The sequence below is a fragment of the Papio anubis genome, chromosome 7 (genome assembly GCF_008728515.1).
Source record: "Papio anubis isolate 15944 chromosome 7, Panubis1.0, whole genome shotgun sequence".
NCBI lineage: Eukaryota > Metazoa > Chordata > Mammalia > Primates > Cercopithecidae > Papio > Papio anubis.
Genome location: NC_044982.1, coordinates 132,442,345 through 132,462,389, shown reverse-complemented (window position 1 = coordinate 132,462,389; position 20,045 = coordinate 132,442,345). Strand labels below are relative to the sequence as shown.

General features: G+C 38.3%; 1 protein-coding gene across 1 annotated transcript in view; it reads right to left on the bottom strand.

Annotated features, from left to right (window-relative positions):
- LOC101016432 (NEDD4 E3 ubiquitin protein ligase) overlaps positions 1-20,045 on the bottom strand; it is a 167,811-nt gene that overhangs the window by 131,797 nt on the left and 15,969 nt on the right. The window contains exon 2 of the mRNA XM_021940594.2: positions 10,676-10,749. Within this exon, the coding sequence (XP_021796286.1) occupies positions 10,676-10,749 (74 nt within the window). The remainder of the gene's footprint in view (positions 1-10,675; positions 10,750-20,045) is intronic.

Here is a 20,045-nt window from a genome sequence, read left to right as displayed (position 1 = left end):
CCTTGGCCTTCCAAAGTGCTGAGATTACAGGTGTGAGCCACCATGTCCAGCCCACATTTCTTTTTTTTAATGTTTTTAATTTTCGTGGGTACATAGTAGGTGTATGTGTTTATGGGGTACATGAGATTACCCATTCATTTGTCGATGGACTTTCAGGTTGTTTCCAGATATATGTCTGAAGATACTTTTTCCCAATCTATGGCTTGCATTTTCCATAACCGTGTTTCTTAAAGAAGAAAAGTTTTAATTGTGTTGAAGTTCCTTTCAAGGCAGTTTTCTTTTATGGCCCATCCTTTTTGGTACTGTTCACGAAAACTTTGTGTAACCCAATAGAGCAAAGATTTTTTTTCCTGTGTGTTCCTATAGAAGTTTCATCATTTTAGCTCATCCTAATTTTCTGTATGATGTGTGGTAAGGGCCACGATTCATTTCATTCTGTACAGACCAGTTGTTCTAGTACTGTGTACTGAAAGACTACCCTTTCCCTTGAATTACCTCAGCATTTTTTGTTAAACAGGAACTAATCATATATGTGTATATATTCTCTCTCTCGCTCACACACACACACACACACACACACACACATGCATGTATTTCTACACTCTCCATTCCATTGAACAATATGTCTATTCTCATGCCATTGCCACTCTGTCTTATTATAACTGTGTAGCAGGTCTTGAAATGAGGTAACGTAAGTCTTCCAATTTTGTTCCTTCTCGGAATTGTTCTGGCTATTCTATGTGCCTTGACTTTCCATATAAATATTGAAATCATCTTATCAATGTCTCTGAAAAAATTTGCTGAGATTTTTATTGGGATTGTGCCAAATCTAATCAATTTGGAGAAAAATGCCACCCTAACACTATTGAGTCTTCTAATTAAAACAGCATATGTATCCATTGATTTATGTGGTCTTCGATTTCTCTCAGCACTGTTTTATAGTTTTCAGGGTACATTTCTTGCAAATCTTTTGGTACATTTATTTATAAATATTTAACATTTACACGATTGTAAACACATTTTTTAGTTTTATTATCCAATTGCTCAATGATAGGATACAGAAATATAACTGATTTTGGGTACACTGACTTTGCATTTTGTGGCAGTGTTAAATTCACTTATTAGTTCTTCCAGTAGCTTTTTCTGTAGATTCCTTGGGGTTTTCTACCTACAAACGATGTTGTCTGCAAATAAAGACAGTTTTACTTCTTCCTTTTTGACCTGTTATATTTTTTCTTTGCTATACTACAGGGCTAAAATATATAGTACAATGTTGGATAGAACATATAAGCAGGCAACTTTGCCTTATTCCTGAGATTAAGTAGAGAGCCTTCAAACTGCCAGCATTAAGTAGGTGGTTAGCTACTGGGTTTTTTCATAGATTCCCTTGATGAAGTTTAGGACATTTCCATCTATTCCTAGTTTGCAGAGAGTTTCTATTATGAATGGGTGTTGAATTTTGCCAGTTGTGTTTTCTGCTTTTATTAAGATGACTGTCTTCTCAGTGTGGCGATTCCTCAAGGATCTAAAACTAGAAATACCATTTGACCCAGACATCCCATTACTGGGTATATACCCAAAGGATTATAAATCATGCTGCTATAAAGACGCATGCACATGTATGTTTATTGTGGCACTATTCACAATAGCAAAGACTTGGAACTAACCCAAATGTCCATCAATGATAGACTGGATTAAGAAAATGTGGCATATATACACCATGGAATACTATGCAGCCATAAAAAAGGATGAATTCACGTCCTTTGTAGGGACATGGGTGAAGCTGGAAACCATCATTCTGAGCAAACTATCACAAGGACAGAAAACCAAACACCATATATTCTCACTCATAGGTGGGAATTGAACAATGAGAACACTTGGACACAGGGTGGGGAACATCACACACCGGGGCCTGTCATGGGGTAGGGGGAGCGGGGAGGGATAGCATTAGGAGATATACCTAATGTAAATGACAAGTTGATGGGTACAGCACACCAACATGGCACATGTATACATATGTAACAAACCTGCACATTGTGCACATGTACCCTAGAACTTAAAGTATAATTTTAAAAAAAAAGAAAAAAAAGGTGACTGTCTTCTTTTATTCTATTAATATAGTGTATTACATCAGTTAATTTTCAGATATTAAACTGCCTTTGTATTTTATGTTAGTTTGCTGAGAGATTTTATCATGACTGGTGTTAGATTTTGTCAAAGGCATATTCCATGCCAAGCAAAATGACCATGTGTGTTTTCTACTTTACTGTATGAATACGATGAATTGCATTGATAAATTTTTTAATGTTGAACAAACCTTGTATTCCTAGGAAAAATCCTACCTGGTGACACATAGATACATAATGTTCAATTTCATTTTTGCATCTGTGTTGAGGGATATTGGTTTTAAGTTTTCTTGTGATGTCTGTGTCTTGTTTGGGGATCAAGATAATACTAGTCTAATAAAATGAGTAGGGAAATGCCCTCCATTTTCTTAATGTGTTTGTGTAGAATTTGTATTATTTATTCCTTAAATGTCTGATAGTTGTATGCAGTGATACCATGTGGGCCTGGAGTTTTCTTTGCAGGAAGGACAAATTCAGTTCCTTTAATTAACAACAAATTCAATTTCTTTTAACAACAAATTCAATTTCTTTCCATAATGAACATCTATTAAAGTTTTATATTTGTTCTGTGGCTAGTTCTGTAATCCGTGTCTTTCAAGACTATTATCTAGTTCATCTAAGTTGTGTGTACTTCTTTATTGACATGAAATTGTACAAAATATTTTCCTTTTATCTTTTTCATTTCCACAGGATCCATAGCAATGCCCCAGTTTTCATTCTCATTACCAGTAATTAGTGCCTTCTCTCTAACTCTTGATCATTCTAGATAGATTTAAAACTTTAATTGATATCTTCAAATAACAAGCTTTTGATTACAGTAATTTTTTTTCTATCATTGTCCATTTTCTCTTTTATTGATTTTGGCCTTTGTTTTTATTATTTCTTCTCTCTACTTATTTTAGAATTAATTTGCTCTTTTTTCCTAATTTATTAAGGTCAGAACTCAAAACATTCATTTATATCTTGCTCCTTTTCTAAGTTAAGGATTTTAAACACATAAATTTCCCTCTGAATATAACTTCAGCTGCATTCCACAATTGTGAAATTGCTTTATTTTCATTTTCATTCAGTTCAAAATATTTTCATCTTTGACATACAGATTATTTAGAAGTATGCTAATTAAATTCCAAATATTTGTAGTTTTTCTAGATCTTAATATTATTGGTTTCCAATTGAATTCCATTGTTCTCAAAGAACATCCTCTATATGATTTCAATCTTTTGAAAATTTCTGAAATTTGTCCTATGGACCCACACATGGTCTATGCTGGTTAATGTACCATGCACATTTCAAAAGAATGTGGTTTATTGTTTTAAGGCCCAGAATATTGTGGCAGACACTAGGGCGGCTCCTATTATCCCCACCTCCTAATATTCATGCTCTTTGTGTTCCTCTTCTCTTAAGCATGGGACGGATCTATATATTCTAACCAACAGATTGTGGCAAAGGTGACAAAGTATGTGATTACATTACATAAGATTGTAACCCACCTTGCTAGGAGACTCTTCCTAGCTTTGAAGAAGCAAACTGCCAGCTTGTGAGCTGCTGAATGGCAAGAAGCTGAGACGGCCTCCAGCTGACAGCTAGCAAGAAATGGAAACGCTCAGACTGGCAGCCTGCAAGGAACTGAATGCCACCAGCAACCACATTAGCTTGGAAATGAATCCTTCCCTAAGCAAGCCTCAGCTAAGACCACAGCCCTACCAACACCTTAATGACAGCTGAAGTGAATTCCTATAATTTTATGTTGCCTCAGCATCCATACTGAATGTTAAGTTGGACATTTTTATACCAGAAGGAGGTCTTAGTCACCCTTAGCACAGTTTCCAGTTCTCTACCTCCTCTCGGCTCCTCAATGTGGTCAATCAGATAAGTACCTTACACAACTGCCTCCTGGTAACCACCTCCCTAAGAAGCAACCAGATTCAACCTACTTGACTTGCTCCACTGACCCCATACCCACAAGGACTGCAGAAATATGCCACAGTAACCACCTCTCCGTGATGGTTAATACCGAGTGCCAACTTCATTAGACTGAAGGATGCAAAGTATTGTTCCTGGGTGCGTCTGTGAGGGTATCGCCAAAGGAGATTAACATTTGAATCAGTGGACTGGGAGAGGCAGACGCACCCTCAATCTGAGTGGGCACTGTCTAATCAGCTGCCAGGGCAGCTAGAATAAAGCAGGCAGAACGTGGAAGGACTTGACTTGCTGAGTCTTCCGGCCTTCATCTTTCTCCCATGCTGGATGCTTCCTGCCCTCGAACATCAGATTCCAAGTTCTTCAGCTTTTGGACTGTTGGACTTACACCAGTGACATGCCAGGGGCCTCTTATACCTTCGGCCACAGACTGCAGGCTGCATTGTCGGCTTCCTATTTTTGAGATTTTGGGACTCGGACTGGCTTCCTTGCTCCGCAGCTTGCAGATGGCCTACAGTGGGACTTTACTTTGTGATCATGTGAGTCAATTCTCCTACTAAATTCCCTTTCGTATATACATGTATCCTATGAGTTCTGTCCCCCTAGAGAACCCTAATACAGATTTCTCAGACACAGCATGACTCCATGAAATTTGTGCCTGCTTGCTCTAAACCCACCAGTGACAACTCCCTGAAGGAAACCTGTTTGGAAAATGCCCTGGATCCCAATAAAAGCCTCAGCCCACAGGTCCCTTGCACTGTTTCTCCTGTTCCCCACCCACTAGTTGACTGTGCAAGTCCTGGATGGCTCCCCACTTCCTGTTGACCCTGGGAGGCATGCTGCCCTCTTCTCTCTGGCATCTGTTAAGTAATACACCGCTGTTATTTCGTGTGTTTTGTTGAGTTGCCCCCTGTGTCTCACCTGACTGATACACTCGACCCTAACTTCTTTGTCAGGATTCTCCTAGAGAGTGGCTATCTGCTATTTTGGTAGGAATAAACTGGACACAGACGAGAGCTCTAAGAGCAGCCGCCAGGATATGCAAGTGTGCTGTGAGAGGGACATCTGGTCATAGGTAAGACACTTAGGCATGAGGGCACTTGCCAGGATAAAGAAATACCCATGAAAGGCACAGTGTAAACATCTATGTCCAAATTCCTAGAGTCTCATCAGGGCAGGGCTAGAGTTTACAGCCACTCTCATGTGAGAGACTTCAAGACAGAAAAGTTAGAAAAAATCAGAAAAAAAAAAACAACAACAACAGCAGCTTTGCAAGACCCTGTAGCAGAGGACCCAGTTAAACAATGCAGGAACTTCTGAACCACAGAAACTGTGAGATAATAAATGTACGTTCTTTTAAGCAACCAAATTTGTGGTATTATTATTATTATTGTTGTTGTTGTTACTATTATTATTTGAGACAGAGTCTCACTCTGTTACCCAAGCTGGAGTGCAGTGGCGCCATCTTGCCTCACTGTAACCTCCACCTCCCGGGTTCATATCATTCTCCTGCCTCAGTCTCCCGAGTAGCTGGGACTACAGGGGCTGACCACCACCACGCCCGGATAATTTTTTGTATTTTTAGTAGAGAAGGGGTTTCACCGTGTTAGCCAGGATGGTCTCGATCTCCTGACCTTGTGATCCGCCTGCCTCAGCCTCCCAAAGTGCTGGGATTACAGGCATAAGCCACCGCGCCCGGCCAGTTTGTGGTAATATTATTATGCAGCAATATACAGCCCATATGTGGTCTACGCTAGCAAATGTACCATGTACACTTGAAAAGAAAGTTGTTAGAAATAGTGTTCTTTAGGTCAAAGTTGTTCATAATATTGTTCAAATTTATGTTTTTGATTTTTTTATTTAGTTGTTTTATCAACTGCTGAAAGAGAAGTGTCAATGCCTCCAACTATGATGGTGGGAGTTTTAAAAATTTCCCCTTTAATTCCGTCAAATTTTGATTTATATTTTTCTAAGTTATTTTAGCAGGCACACATACATTTATGATTGTTATATATTCTTGATTGACTTTATTCTTTATCATCACGAAATGTTTGAAAATGTTTGTGTTTAAATCTATTCTACCAGATACTAATATATCCACTTCAGTCTTTTTATGCTTACTGTTTGCATGGCATATATTTTTGCTTCCACTTTCTTTCAACTTAGCTATGTCTTTATATTTTAAGTGCATCTCATAAGACAGTATATAGTTGGGTCTTGTTTTTTAATTTATCCTAACAACCTCTGTCTCATATTTATTTTAATCCATTAATGTTCCATGTAATTATTGATATGATTGGATTTAGGTCTACCAGGTTTATTGTTTGTTTTCCATTGTTCCTGCCCTTTACATTGTTTTTTTGTTTTTGAGATGGAGTTTCACTCTTGTCACCTAGGCTGAAGTGCAGTGGCATAATCTTGGTTCACTGCAACCTCCACCTCCCGGGTTCAAGCAATTCTCCTGCCTCAGCCTCCTGAGTGGCTGGGATTAAGATGCCCGCCACCACACCCAGCTAATTTTTGTATTTTTAGTAGAGACAGGGTTTCACCATGTTGCCCAGGCTACTCTCGAACTCCTGACCTCAGGTGATCCACCTGCCTTAGCCTCCCAAAGTGTTGGGATTACAAACGTGAGCCACTGCACCCGGCCCCTTTTACTTTTTTTGATCATTTGTTCCTCCTTTTCTGACTTTTTTTTTTTAATGGTTTAGTTATTTTGCCCAGGCTGGAGTGCAATGGTGTGATCTTGGCTCATTGCAACCTCCGCCTCCTGGCTTCCACTGATTCTCCTGCCTCAGCCTCCTCAGTGCCTCAGATTACAGGCATGGGCCACCACACCCAGCTAATTTTGTGTCTTAGTATAGATTGGATTTCACCATGTTGGCCAGGCTGGTCTCAAACTCCTGTCCTCAGGTGATCCACCCGCCTCAGCCTCCCAAAGTGCTAGGATTACAGGTGTGAGCTACTACAACTGGCCTCGTTTACTTTTTTTGATCATTTGTTTCTCCTTTTCTGGCATTTTTTTTTTTCTTTTTTTTGGAGACAGGGTCTTACTCTGTTACCTAGGCTGGAGTACAGTGGCAAAAAATTACAGCTCATTGGAGCCTTGACGTCCTGGGCTCCAGTGATCCTCCAACCTCAGCCTCCTTTGTAGCTGGGACCACAGGTGCATACAAACACACCTGGCTAATTTTTTGACTTTCTGTAGTGACAGGGTCCCACTTTGTTGCCCAGGCTGGTCTTGAACCCCTGGGCTTAAGTTCCTGGCTTTTTGTTTATTTAGTTTTTCAACAACTTCATTTTAAAACTTCTACTGTTTTTTATCTATAATTTTTTGCACTATTTTTTATTGGTTTCTCTGGATATTACACTACACATCATTAATCTTTTATTCAACTTATACTTAGTATTATACCATTCTACCACATAGGTCCATAATTTACACCTGCTCCATCCTTTATGTCACAGTTGTTATATGTATTCCATCAGCAATATAAATCCTACAAAACAATGTTTTAGGTTGTGATTTCAATAGGCATATGTTTTATTTTAAAAAGATATGATGATAAAAGGAAAACATGTTTTGTATATTCTCAGATATTTACCATTTTTGATGCTCTTTATTCCTTTCTGAGGACCTGAATGTCTATCTGGTTTCAATTTTCTTCAGCGGAAAGGACTTTCTTTAAGATATCTTACAGGGCAGGTCTGCCAGTGATGAATTCTCTAGTTGTCTTTTTTTTGGAAAATGTTATTTTCTCATCTTCCTTAAAGGATATTTTCACTGAATATAAAATTATGGATTGATGGTTGTTATTTTATTGTTCCATTTTTTCCTGGTCTCTATCGTTTTGGGTAGGAAGTCAGTAATTAATTGACTTGTAGTTCCCCCATATATAAAGGGTCATATTTTTCTCTTTTTGTCAAGATTTTTCTCTTTATACCTGGCTTTCAACAGTTTGACTATTATGCACCTCATTGTGTTCTTAGTGTTTATTATCCTGCTTGGCGTTTTTCAATACTATATGAATTTAATCAAATTTGGAAAAAAAAACTTGGCCAATATTTCTCCAAAAAATATTTTGCCTTCTTCATTCCCCTCCCGTTTCTGTGTTAGACTGTAAGATATTATATAACGATATCCACGTTAGACTTTTACATATTATCTAACAAATCCCCAAAGCTGTGTTTTTTTGTTTTTTGTTTTTACCTCCAATGTTTGTCTCTCTTGTCTCTCTCATCCTCCAACTGGGTAACGATTTCTACTGATCTATCTTTAAGTTCAGTTCATCTTTCCTCTTCTCCATTTGGCTGATAAATCTACCCAACAATTTTAATTTCAAATGCTGTTTTTTCACTCTTGGAATTTTCTTTTGTTTATGATTTCCATTTCATTTCATATTTTTAAAATTTATTGTGGGCATATTTTCTCTACTGACAATGCCTTCCATTTTCCTGGTTCTTTTAGATAAGTAATTTTGCATTATATTCTGGACACATATTATAAATGGTTTTTTTGGGGGGTTTTTTTTGTTTTGTTTTTTGAGACGGAGTCTCGCTGCTGCCCAGGCTGGAGTGCTGTGGCGCGATCTTGGCTCACTGCAAGCCATTCTCCTGCCTCAGCCTCCTGAGTAGCTGGGACTACAGGTGCCTGCCACCTCGCCCGGCTAATTTTTTGTATTTTTAGTAGAGACGGGGTTTCACCGTGTTAGCCAGGATGGTCTCGATCTCCTGACCTCGTGATCCGCCCGCCTCAGCCTCCCAAAGTGCTGGGATTACAGGCGTAAGCCACTGTGCCTGGCCGACATATATTATAAATGTTAAGTTTTGGAGACTGAATTTTGCTGCTGCTGCTGTGTGTGCGTGTGTGTGTGTGTGTGTGTATGTCTCTGCTTATCATTCTATGGTTTGGATATTTGTACCCTCCAAACTGCATGTTGAAATTTGATTTCCAATGTGGGAATATTGAAAGATGGGTCTCAGTTGGAGGTATTTGGGTCATGGGAGCAAATCCCTCCTGAATAGATGAATGTCCTCCCTCGGGAGTGAGTGAGTTCTCATTCTATTTGTTCCTCTCTATTTGTCAAAAAGAGGCTGGCACACCTCCCTCTTGCTTCCTCTCTTGCCATGTGATTTCTTTGCCTATGCTAGGTCTCCCTCCCCTTTTTGTCATGACTTGAATCAGCCTGAGGCCCTCACTAGATGCAAAGGCCCAGTCTTGAACTTTCCACATACCAAATCAACCACTTTTCTTTACAAAATACACGGTCTTAGGAATTCTGTTATAGCAACACTAAACAGATTAAGACTATCATGCAATTAATCATCTTGTTCCGACAAGAGCCACAAATCCTGTTTTTGTTTGTTTTTTGAGACACGGCCTCACTTTGTCACCCAGGCTGGAGTGCGTTGGCACGATCTTGGCTCACTGCAGACTCAATCACCCAGGCTCAAGCAATGCTCCTGACTCAGTCCCCCATGTAGCCAGGAGTATAGGCATGTGCCAGCATGCCCAGGTGATTTTTTGTATTTTTTGTAGAGATGGAGTTTCACCATATTTCCCAGGTTGGTCTCAAACTCCTGAGTTCAAGCAATCTGTCTGCCTCAGTCTCCCAAACCCCGTTTCTTAGGCAGTAACTCTGATTTCTCTTCAGATCTTTTGTCTTCAGTTGAGTTGCTGAGCTCTTCAGCTCTCTCCCTTCCAGAATCCTTACCATTGCCATGTTTTCTTCAGATTCAGAGATTCAGTAAATCAACAACTGGAAATATTATTCTACTTCCCACAACTACTTACCAATACTATTTGGTACATACGTATGTATGTATGTATGTATGTATGTATGTATGTATGTATGTACGTACGTATATATTTTTGTTTTTGAGACAGAGGCACACTCTGTTGCCCAGGCTGGAGTGCAGTGGCACAATCTCGGCTCACTGCAACCTCCGCCTCCTGGGTTCAAGCGATTTCTGGATAATTTTTTTATTTTTAGTACAGACGGGGTTTCACCATGTTGGTCAGGCTGGTCTCAAACTCCTGACCCTCGACTGATCCGCCTGCCTCAGCCTCCCAAAGTGCTAGAATTACAGGCGTGAGCCACCATGCCCAGCCTGATTTGATTTTTAATTGAACCAAAGTTTGGATTCTGCTACTTTCCTGGGCCATGAAGACTACAATTTTTCCAGGTTCTGATTCTACCTGCCCTCAGACCAACTCATAGTATCAGGAACTCACTTAGTACAATTCGCTTCTTCCAAACATGAACTCCCCACCAGAATCTGCCTGCTCTGTTCACTCTCCACTGCCTTCAAGTTGCTGCTTTTTGTATTAAGTCCAGAGTTTATGGTTGTTACCTGCTAAAGGATTAGTCTGTTAGAATTTTACAAATTTCCAGAACCAGAGTTCAATAATGTATCTTGTGACTATTGCTATCATTCGTACTTCTGCCTAATTTCACAAATTTTGTAATTCAGACACCAAGAGATTTAGTAAACCACCAACTGGTAATATTATTATTATACTTTCCACAACAATTTACTAATACTATTTGATTTTTAATTTAACCAAAGTTTGGAAAAAATTAACAAATACAAAGTTTTAAAATTATAATCCAAATTGATATACTTACCTAGCTCCCAATATATCCTTCTTGGCAAGGCCTATTCCAGCTATAACTTTTACTCTCACGATTCGTGAATTTTCCTAAAATACAGAAATTTATATTTCATTTTCATACACTTATAAGTTAACTAAGATACAATATTTTAAAATATATATATCAATAATTAGGATATTAAAATTAATTGAAGAATTTTTCAATAATTTTACTAAAAGTTACATAGGAAAAAAAGAAAATTATTCGTAGATGACCTGATTATTTACAAAGATAAGCAAAAATTTGAGTCAACTTATTACATTGAATAAGAATTTATTACTGCACTCAAGAAAATCTAAAGCCAAAGTATTGCAACTAATATGAATTTCTAATTATTGCTATATACATACACAAAATCGAAAGTTCATAACCATTTGGCTTTTGGGGTTTTTTTGAGACAGAGTCTCACTCTATTACCCAGCCTGGAGTGCAGTGGTGTGATCCTGGCTCACTGCAACCTCCGCCTCCCAGGTTCAAGCAATTCTCATGCCTCAGCCTTCTGAGTAGCTGAGATTATAGGTATGCGCCACCATGCCCAGATAATTTTTCTATTTTTAGTAGAGACAAGGTTTTACCATTGGCTGCACTGGTCTTGAACTCCTGACCTCAGGTGATCTGCCTGCCTCAGCCTCCTAAAATGTTGGGATTACAGGTGTGAGACACTGTACCCAGCCCATAATCATTTGTAATAACTACTTAGAAAAGGTTATTTTTAAAATCCCATTCAACAGACAACACAGTATATAATAATGTGTGGGTACTGTAAAGTATCAAATATTAAATATCTTTGATATGATGGCATGGAGGTTTTATAAAGAGTGTCTTAGATTTAAGAGACACATAGTAAAGTGTTTAGGGATACAGTATCATAAATCTTGCAACTTACTTTCAAATAACTTAGCAAATAAAAAATTTAACATAACTAGGCTGTGTGTGCGTATGTGTGCGTATATAAATAAAGGGGAATGAGCAAAATATTACCAATTTGTGGATCTAGTTCTTGGGTATACAGGTGTATACTGTACTACTTATACTACTCTTTTAACTGTTCTGTAGGTTTGAAATTATTCAAAATAAAAAGTTAAGAAAATATAAAACATTATGCATTTTTTTAATTCACAAGTTACAAAACTGTTAGACCAGAAATAAAATTAATAAGAAATATAAAAAAACCTTCATAGATAACATTATAAAATATTGCCAGTTACGCTGGCACACACCTATAATCACAGCACTTTGGGAGGCCAACATGAGAGAATCGTTTAAGCCCAGGAGTTCAAGACCAGCCTAGGCAATATAACAAGACCCCATCCCTCCAAAACATAAGCCAGGCATGACAGCTTGTATCTGTAATCCCAGCTACTAGGGAGGTTGAGGCAGGAGGATTGCCTGAATTTGAGATTACAGTGAGCTATGAACACCACTGCACTCCAGTCTGGGTGACAGAGCAAGACCTTATTTTAAAAATGTATAAAACATCGAAGAACGTAAAAAAGACTTCAATAAATGGAGAAATCCACTATGTTTATGTGTGAAAATATTTAATATTATCTTTTTTCTCCAAAGTAGTCTATAAATTTAATACAATTCCCACTCTCCCTTCAAATTTTTTCATGGATCTTTACAAATATTCCAAAATTCATAGAGAGGAGTAAAAATGAGTAAAGAAGTAAACAATAACATTCAATCACTATCTTGTACTAATACATAAAACCAAATTCCAGATAAAGTCTAAAAGTGAAAATAAAAATTTTTTTAAAGTTAATTTAAAATTTTGCAATAGTTCTATAGCATCTGGAAATATTTTAAAAATACAACCCTAATGGCAAAAATTATTCAATTCCACAATAATAAAATTATATACCTTTAGTATGAGAAAAAATATCATGTGCAAAACGAAAAAAAAAGGGGATATTTTAGATACTTCTTCCTGTAGACATATCTAAAATATCTACAGGATAGAAGTATCTAAAATATACATCATTGAGACAAATGATAATTATCCAGAGTATGTGAATAATTCCTACAAATCAGTATGTAAAATATAATTAACCTAATACAAGATACCATATAGAATGGCTAAGATAAATACATGAAAAGATAATCTCACCAGTCAGCAGAAAGAACTCTAATGCACTGTTGGTGGGAGTGTAAATTGATGGATCATTCTAAAGAGATGCTTGACCTGCTTACTAAAGTTCTAAAACAAAAACCCAGGAACTCTATTTTTAGATGCTTCCCTAGATAAATGTACATCTATGTATACAAGGACTTAAGTACAACAGTATTTACAGGAGCATTTTTTAAGATCAACAATATGGAGGAGGAGCCAGAGCAAGATGGCTCATTAGAACTCTCCAGTGACAGTCCCCACCAAGGAACATCAAATTAAACAATTATTCAAACAAGAAAGCATCTGCATAAGAACCAAAAATCAGGTGACCAATCACAGTACCTAGTTTTAACATCGTATGAAGGAAAGAGGCACTGAAGAGGGTAGGAAAGACAGTCTTGAATTGCTTACACCACCCCTCCTACATCCCCTGGCAGTGCAGTGTGGTGGCTGAGAGAGAATCTATGCCTTCGCAAGAGGAAGAGCAAAGTGATTGTAGGACTTTGCATTGGAACTCAGTGCTGCCCTGTCGCAATGGAAGGCAAAACAGGGCAGAAGTCAACTGGCACCCATGGAGGGAGTAGTTAGACCAACCTCAGCCAGAGGGGAATCATCCATCCCAGCAACAGCTAAGTTTGGGCAAGCCTTGCCCCTGTAGGCTAAAGCACTCCAAGATCCTAAATAAACTTAAAAGGCAGTCTAGACCACAAGGACTGCAGTCCCTGAGCAAGTCCTGGTACTGTGCTGGGCTTGGAGTCAGCAGACTTGGGATGCACACGGACCAGTGAGACACCAGACAAGGCGGCCAAGGGTGTGCTTGTGTCACTCCTCCTCCAACTTCAGACAGCACAGTTCGTAGCTCCAGGAGGAGCGATAAGGGTAGAGGAGACTATGTTCTCCAACTTGGATACCAGCACAGCCACCATAAAATAAAGCAGCAACCAGAGTCCTGAAGCCCCCATTCTAAGTCATAACTCCCAGACATTTCTAGATCCATCCTGGGCCAGAAGGGAAGGTGCCACCCTGAAGGACAGGTCCCAGTCCTGCCAGATTTCACTACCTGCTGACTAAAGAGCTCTTGGGCCTTGAATAAACATCAGGGGTAGCCAGGTAGCCGTTGCCACAGGCCTTGGGCAAGACTCAGTATTATGCTGACTTCCGGTGTGATCCAACACATGCCCAGCTGTGGCGGCCACAGGGAAAGACTCCTGCTTAAGGAAAGGAGAGGGAAAAGTAAAAAAAAAAAGACTGTCTTGCAACGTGGGTACCAGCTCAGTCACAGTAAAATAAAGCACCAATCAGACTCCTAAAGTCACTGATTCCTGGCCTTAGACCCACTCTGGGCCAGAAGGAAACCCACTGCCCTAAAGGGAGAGACCCAGGCCTGGCAGGACTCACCATCTACTGATTAAAGAGACCTTGGGCTCTTAATAAATATCAGCAGTAGCCAGACTGTAGTAGCCACAGGTCTGGGGCAGTGGTGGCCATGGGCAGAGACTCTGTCTGCTTGAGAAAATCAAAGGGAAGAATAAAAAGGACTTTGTCTTGCAACCTGGGTACCATGACAGCCCCAGTGAAATAAAGCACCAAGCAGATTCCTAAAGTCTCTAATCCCAGGCCCAAACTCCTAGACAGCATGTCTAGACCCACCGCGGGCCAGAAGGGAACCTACTGCACTGAAGAGAAAGACCCAGCCCTGGCAAATTCGTCTCCTGCTGACTGAAGAGCCCTTGGGTCTTAAATAAACACAAGCAGTAGCCAGGAAATAGTCACCACAAGCCTTAGGCAAAATCCGGTACTGTGTTGGCTTCAGGTATGACCCAAGGCCACAGTCCCAGTGACGGTGGCCACAGGATTGTGTCACCCTTCTGCCAACTCCAGGCAGCTCAGAACAGACAGACAGACTCCAACTGGTTGGGGGAAAGTAAGAGAGGAGAACAAGAGTCTCTGCCTGGTAATCCAGGGAATTCTCCCAGATCTAACCAAGAGCAGCAAGTTGGTGCCTCTATGAGACTACAAGAGTCGCATCACTACTAGGCTTGGGGTACCCTCTAATATGCTCACATATGGCTTCAGTGACCAAAGACTTAGATCACAAGATTTAATTCCCTTTGAATACTTGCAAAGCCTTCTCAAGAAGGATGGGTACAAACCAGCCCAGACTGTGAAGATCAGCATAAATACCTAACTCTTTAATGTTCAGACATTAATGAACATCCACAAGCATCCACATCATCCAGGATAACACGATCTCACCAAACAAACTAAATAGGGCAGCAGTGACCAATTCCAGAGGGACAGAGATACGTGAACTCTAAGATAAATCAAAATAGCAGTTTTGAGGAAGTTCAATGAAATACAAGAAAACACAAAGAAGGATCTCAGGATCCTATCAGATAAATTTAACAGAGATTAAAAACCTCTTTGATTCTTATAAAGAATCAAACAGAATTCTGGAGCTGAAAAAATTAATTGGCAAACTGAAGAATGCATCAGAATCTCTCAGTGGCAGAACTGATCACACAGAAGAAAGAATTAGTGAGCTTGAAGACAGGTTATTTGAAAATACACAGTCGGAGGAGTAAAAATAAAGAATAAAAGTAACAAAGCATGCCTACAGGATGTAGAAAATAACCCCAAAAGGGCAAAGAGTTACTGGGCCCGGCATTGTGGCTCATGCCTGTAATCCCAGCACTTTGGGAGGCCGAGGCGAGTGGATCTCTTGAGGTCAGGAGTTTGAAACTAGTCTGGGCAACATGGTGAAACCCCGTCTCCACTAAAAACACAAAAATTAGCCAGGCGTGGCAGCGCGCACCTGTAATCCCAGCTACTCAGGAGGCTGAGGCAGGAGAAATGTTTGAATCTGGGAGGCAGAGGCTGTGGTCAGCGAAGATCACGCCACTGCACTCCAGCCTGGGCAACAGGGTGAGACTCTGTCTCAAAAAAAGAAAAAAAAGAGTTATTAACTTTAAAGAGGAGGTAGCAAGAGAGATTGGGGTAGAAAGTTTATTCAGAGAAATAATATCAGAAAACTTTCTAAGCCTAGAGAAAGATATCAATATTCAGGCACAGGAAGGTTATTGAATATCAAGCAGATTTAACCCAAAGAAGACTACCTTAAGATATTTAGTAACCAAACTCGCAAAGGCCAGAGATGAAGAATGGATCTTAGAAGCACCAAGAGAAAATTAAAAAACAAAACAAAACAAAAAACAAAGGAGCTCCAATACGTCTGGCAGCAGGTTTCTGAGTGGACACCTAATAGGCCAGGAGACAGTGGCATGATTTATTTAAAGTGCTGAAGGAAAAAATTTTTATTCTAGAATAGTATATCCGGTGAAAATACCCTTCAAACATAAAGGAGAAATAAAGACTTTCCTGGACAAACAAAAGCTGAGGGATTTAATCAACATAAAGACCTATCCTTCAAGAAACGCTATAAGGGTGTCCTACAGTCTGAAAGAAAAGGATGTTAATAAGCAGTAAGAAATCATCTGAAGGTGCAAAGTTCACAGGTAACAGTAAGTACACAGACAAATACAGAATATTATAACACTGTAATTGTGGTATATAAACTACTCATATCTTGAGCAGAAAGATTAAAAGATGAATCTATCAAAAACAATAACTACAACAATTGTTAAAGACACAGACAATATAAGAAGATACAAATAGAAACAAGAAAAAGTTAAAAAGCAAGAGGGATAAAGTGTAGCGTTTTTATCAGTTTTCTCTTTTCCTGTTTGTTTTTGCAATCAAATTGTCATCAGTTTAAAATAATGCATTGTAATATGTTAACTGCAACCGTCATGTAACATCAAGTTAAAAAACCTACAACCGACATATAAAATAGATAAACCAAGAATTTAAAGCACACCACTAAAGAAAACACTTTCACAAAAAGGACCACAAAATAACCAGAAAACAAATTAAAAATGGCAGAAGTCCTTACTTATCAATAATAACAATGAATGTAAGTGAACTAAACTCTCCAATCAAAATTATAGAGTGGTTGAATGGATTAAAAAAACAGTACCCAACAATCTGTTGCATACAAGAAACACACTTCACCTATAAAGACACACATAGGCTGAAAATAAAAGGACAGAGAAAATATTCCATGTCAATGGAAACCAAAAAGAGCAGGAATAGCTGTATCAGATCAAATAGATTTCAATACAAAAACTAAAAAAAAGAGACAAAAAAGGTTATTACACAATGATAAAGGGATCATTTCACCAAGAAGATATAACAATTATAAATACATATGCATCCAACACTGAAATACCCAGTTATATAAAGCAAATATTGTTAAAGTCAAAGAATGAGCTAGATTTCAATATAGTAATAGTTGGAAATTTCAACATCCCACTTTCGGCACTGGATAGATCATTCAGACAGACAATCAACAAAGAAATGTTGGACTTAATCTGCACTGTAAACCAAATGAACCTAATAGATATTTACAGAACATTTCATCCAATGGCTGCATAATACATATTCTTCTCCTTGGCATATGGATCATTCTCAAGGATAAACCATATGTTAGCCACAAAACAAGTCTTTAAAAACTCAGCTAGGCACAATGGTTCATTCCTGTAATTCCAACGCTTTGGGACGCCGAGATGGGCAGACTTCTTGGGCCCAGGAGTTTGAAACCAGCCTGGGCAACATAGTCAGACCCTATCTCTTGAAAGCAAACAAACAAACAAAAAAAAACAGGCAGAGTGGTACTCCCAGCTCATCAGGGGGTTGAGGTGGGAGGATCACTTGAGCCCAAGAGTTGAGGCTGCAGGGAGCCATGACTGTGCCACTGCGGTCCAGCCTGTTCAACAGAGTAGCTCTGTCTTGAAAACGAAAAAAAAAATTTTTTAATTAAGATCTTAAAAGTATCTTCTCTGACTACAATGGAATAAAACTACAAATCAAAAACAAGAGGAACTTGGAAATAATACAAACAAATGGAAATTAAACAGTATGCTCCTGAATGATCAGCGGATCAATGAAAAAATTAGGAAGGATATTAAATAATTTCTTGAAACAAATAATAATGGAAACACAACATAGCAAATCTATGGAATACAGCAAAAGCAGTACTAAAAGAGAAGCTTATAGCTGTAAGTTCCTACATGAAAAGGTAGAAAAACTTAAAAAAAAAAAAACCTAGCAATGCATCTTAAAGAACTAGAAAAGCAAGAGCAAACCAACTCCAAAATTAGTAGAAGAAATAATAAAGATCAGAGCAGAAATAAATGAAATTGAAACAAAGAAAATAATACAAAAGATCAACAAAAATGAAATGCTGGTGTTTTGAAAAGATAAACAAAATAGATAAAACTTTTTAACTAGACTAAGGAAAGAAGGCCCAAATGAATAAAATCACAGATGAAAAAGGAGACATTATAACTGATACCACAGAAATTCAAAGAATCATTAGAGACTACTGCGAACAACTATATGCCAATAAATTGGAAAACCTAAAGGAAATGGATAAATTTCTATACACATACAACCTTCCAAGAATGAACCACGAAGAAATCCAAAACATAAAAAGACCAATAACAACGAGGTTGAAGCTGTAGTAAAGTCTCCCAGAAAAGAGAAGCCTAGGACTTGATGGCTTCACTGCCAAACTCTACCAAATATTTAAAGAATTAATACCAATCCTACTCAAACTATTTCAAAAAACAGAGGAAGAGGGAATACTTTCCATACTCATTCTATAAGGCCAATAATACTCTGATATCAAAACCAAAGATTCATTGAAAAAAGAAAACTACAGGCCAATATCTCTGATAAACATTGATGCAGAAATCCTTAATAAAATACTAGCAAATCAAATTTGACAACACATTGAAAAAAAATCATTCATTGTGACCAAGTGGGATTCATATCAGGGATGAAAGAATGGTTCAACATACACAAATCAAAGTGAAACATCATATCAACAGAATGGAGGACAAAACCCGTATGATCATTTTAACTGATGCTGAAAAAGCATTTGATAAATTTCAACATCCCTTAATGATTAAAAGAAAACACTTCAAAAACCTGACTATAGATGGAACATAGCTCAACACAATGAAAGCCATATATGACAGACCCACAGCTAGTGCCATGGTAAATGGGGAGAAACTGAAAGCCTTTCATCTATGATCTGGAACAAGATTTTCATTTCATTTCTTCTTTTCTTTTCTTCTCATTTCATTTCTTTTTTTCATTTCATTGAGATAGAGTCTTGCTCTGTCACCCAGGCTGGAGTGCAGTGGCATGATCTCAGCTCACTGCAACCTCTGCCTCCAGGGTTCAAGCAATTCTCCTTCCTCAGCCTCCCGAGTAGCTGGGACTACAGGTGTGCGCCACCACACCCGGGTAATTTTTGTAATTTTAGTAGAGTCAGGGTTTCACCATGTTAGCCAGGCTGGTCTCGAACTCCTGACCTCCGACAATCCACCCGCCTTGGCCTCCCAAAGTGCTGGGATTACAGGCGTATGCCACTGTGCCCGGCCGCCCACTTTTACCACTATTATTGAATATAGTACTGGAAGTCCTAGAGAAATTAGATAAGAGAAAGAAAGGGAAGCTAAATTAGGAAGACATCAAATCGTTCTTATTTGAGGATGATATGAACTTATATTTGGAAAACCTAAAGACTCCACCCAAAAGCTATTAGAACTGATAAACACATTCAGTAAAGTTGCAGGATACAAAATCAATATACAAAAAATCAGTAGCATTTATTTTTATTTAAGAAACAAGGTATTAAATTAGTAGCATTTTTATATGACAACAGTGAACAATCTGAAAAAGAAATCAAGAATGGAATCCCATTTACAGTCACTATAAATAAAATTAAATATCTAGGAATAAACTTAACCAAAGAAGTGAGAAATCTCTACATTGAAAACTATAAAACACAGATGAAAGAAATAGAAGACAACACCAAAAAAAAAAAAAAGGGAAAAATATTCCATGTTCATGGATTGGAACAATCAATATTGTTAAAATGTCCATACTACCCAAAGCAATCTACAGATTAAATGCAATTCCTATCACAATACCAATGACATACTTCACAGAAACGGAAAAAAACATCCTAAAATATATGGAATCACAAAAGATCCAGAATAGCCAAAGTCATCCTGAGCAAAAAGAACAAAATGGAGTCAAATTAATTACTGGACTTCAAATTATACTACAGAGTTATAGTATCCAACACAACAAGGTACT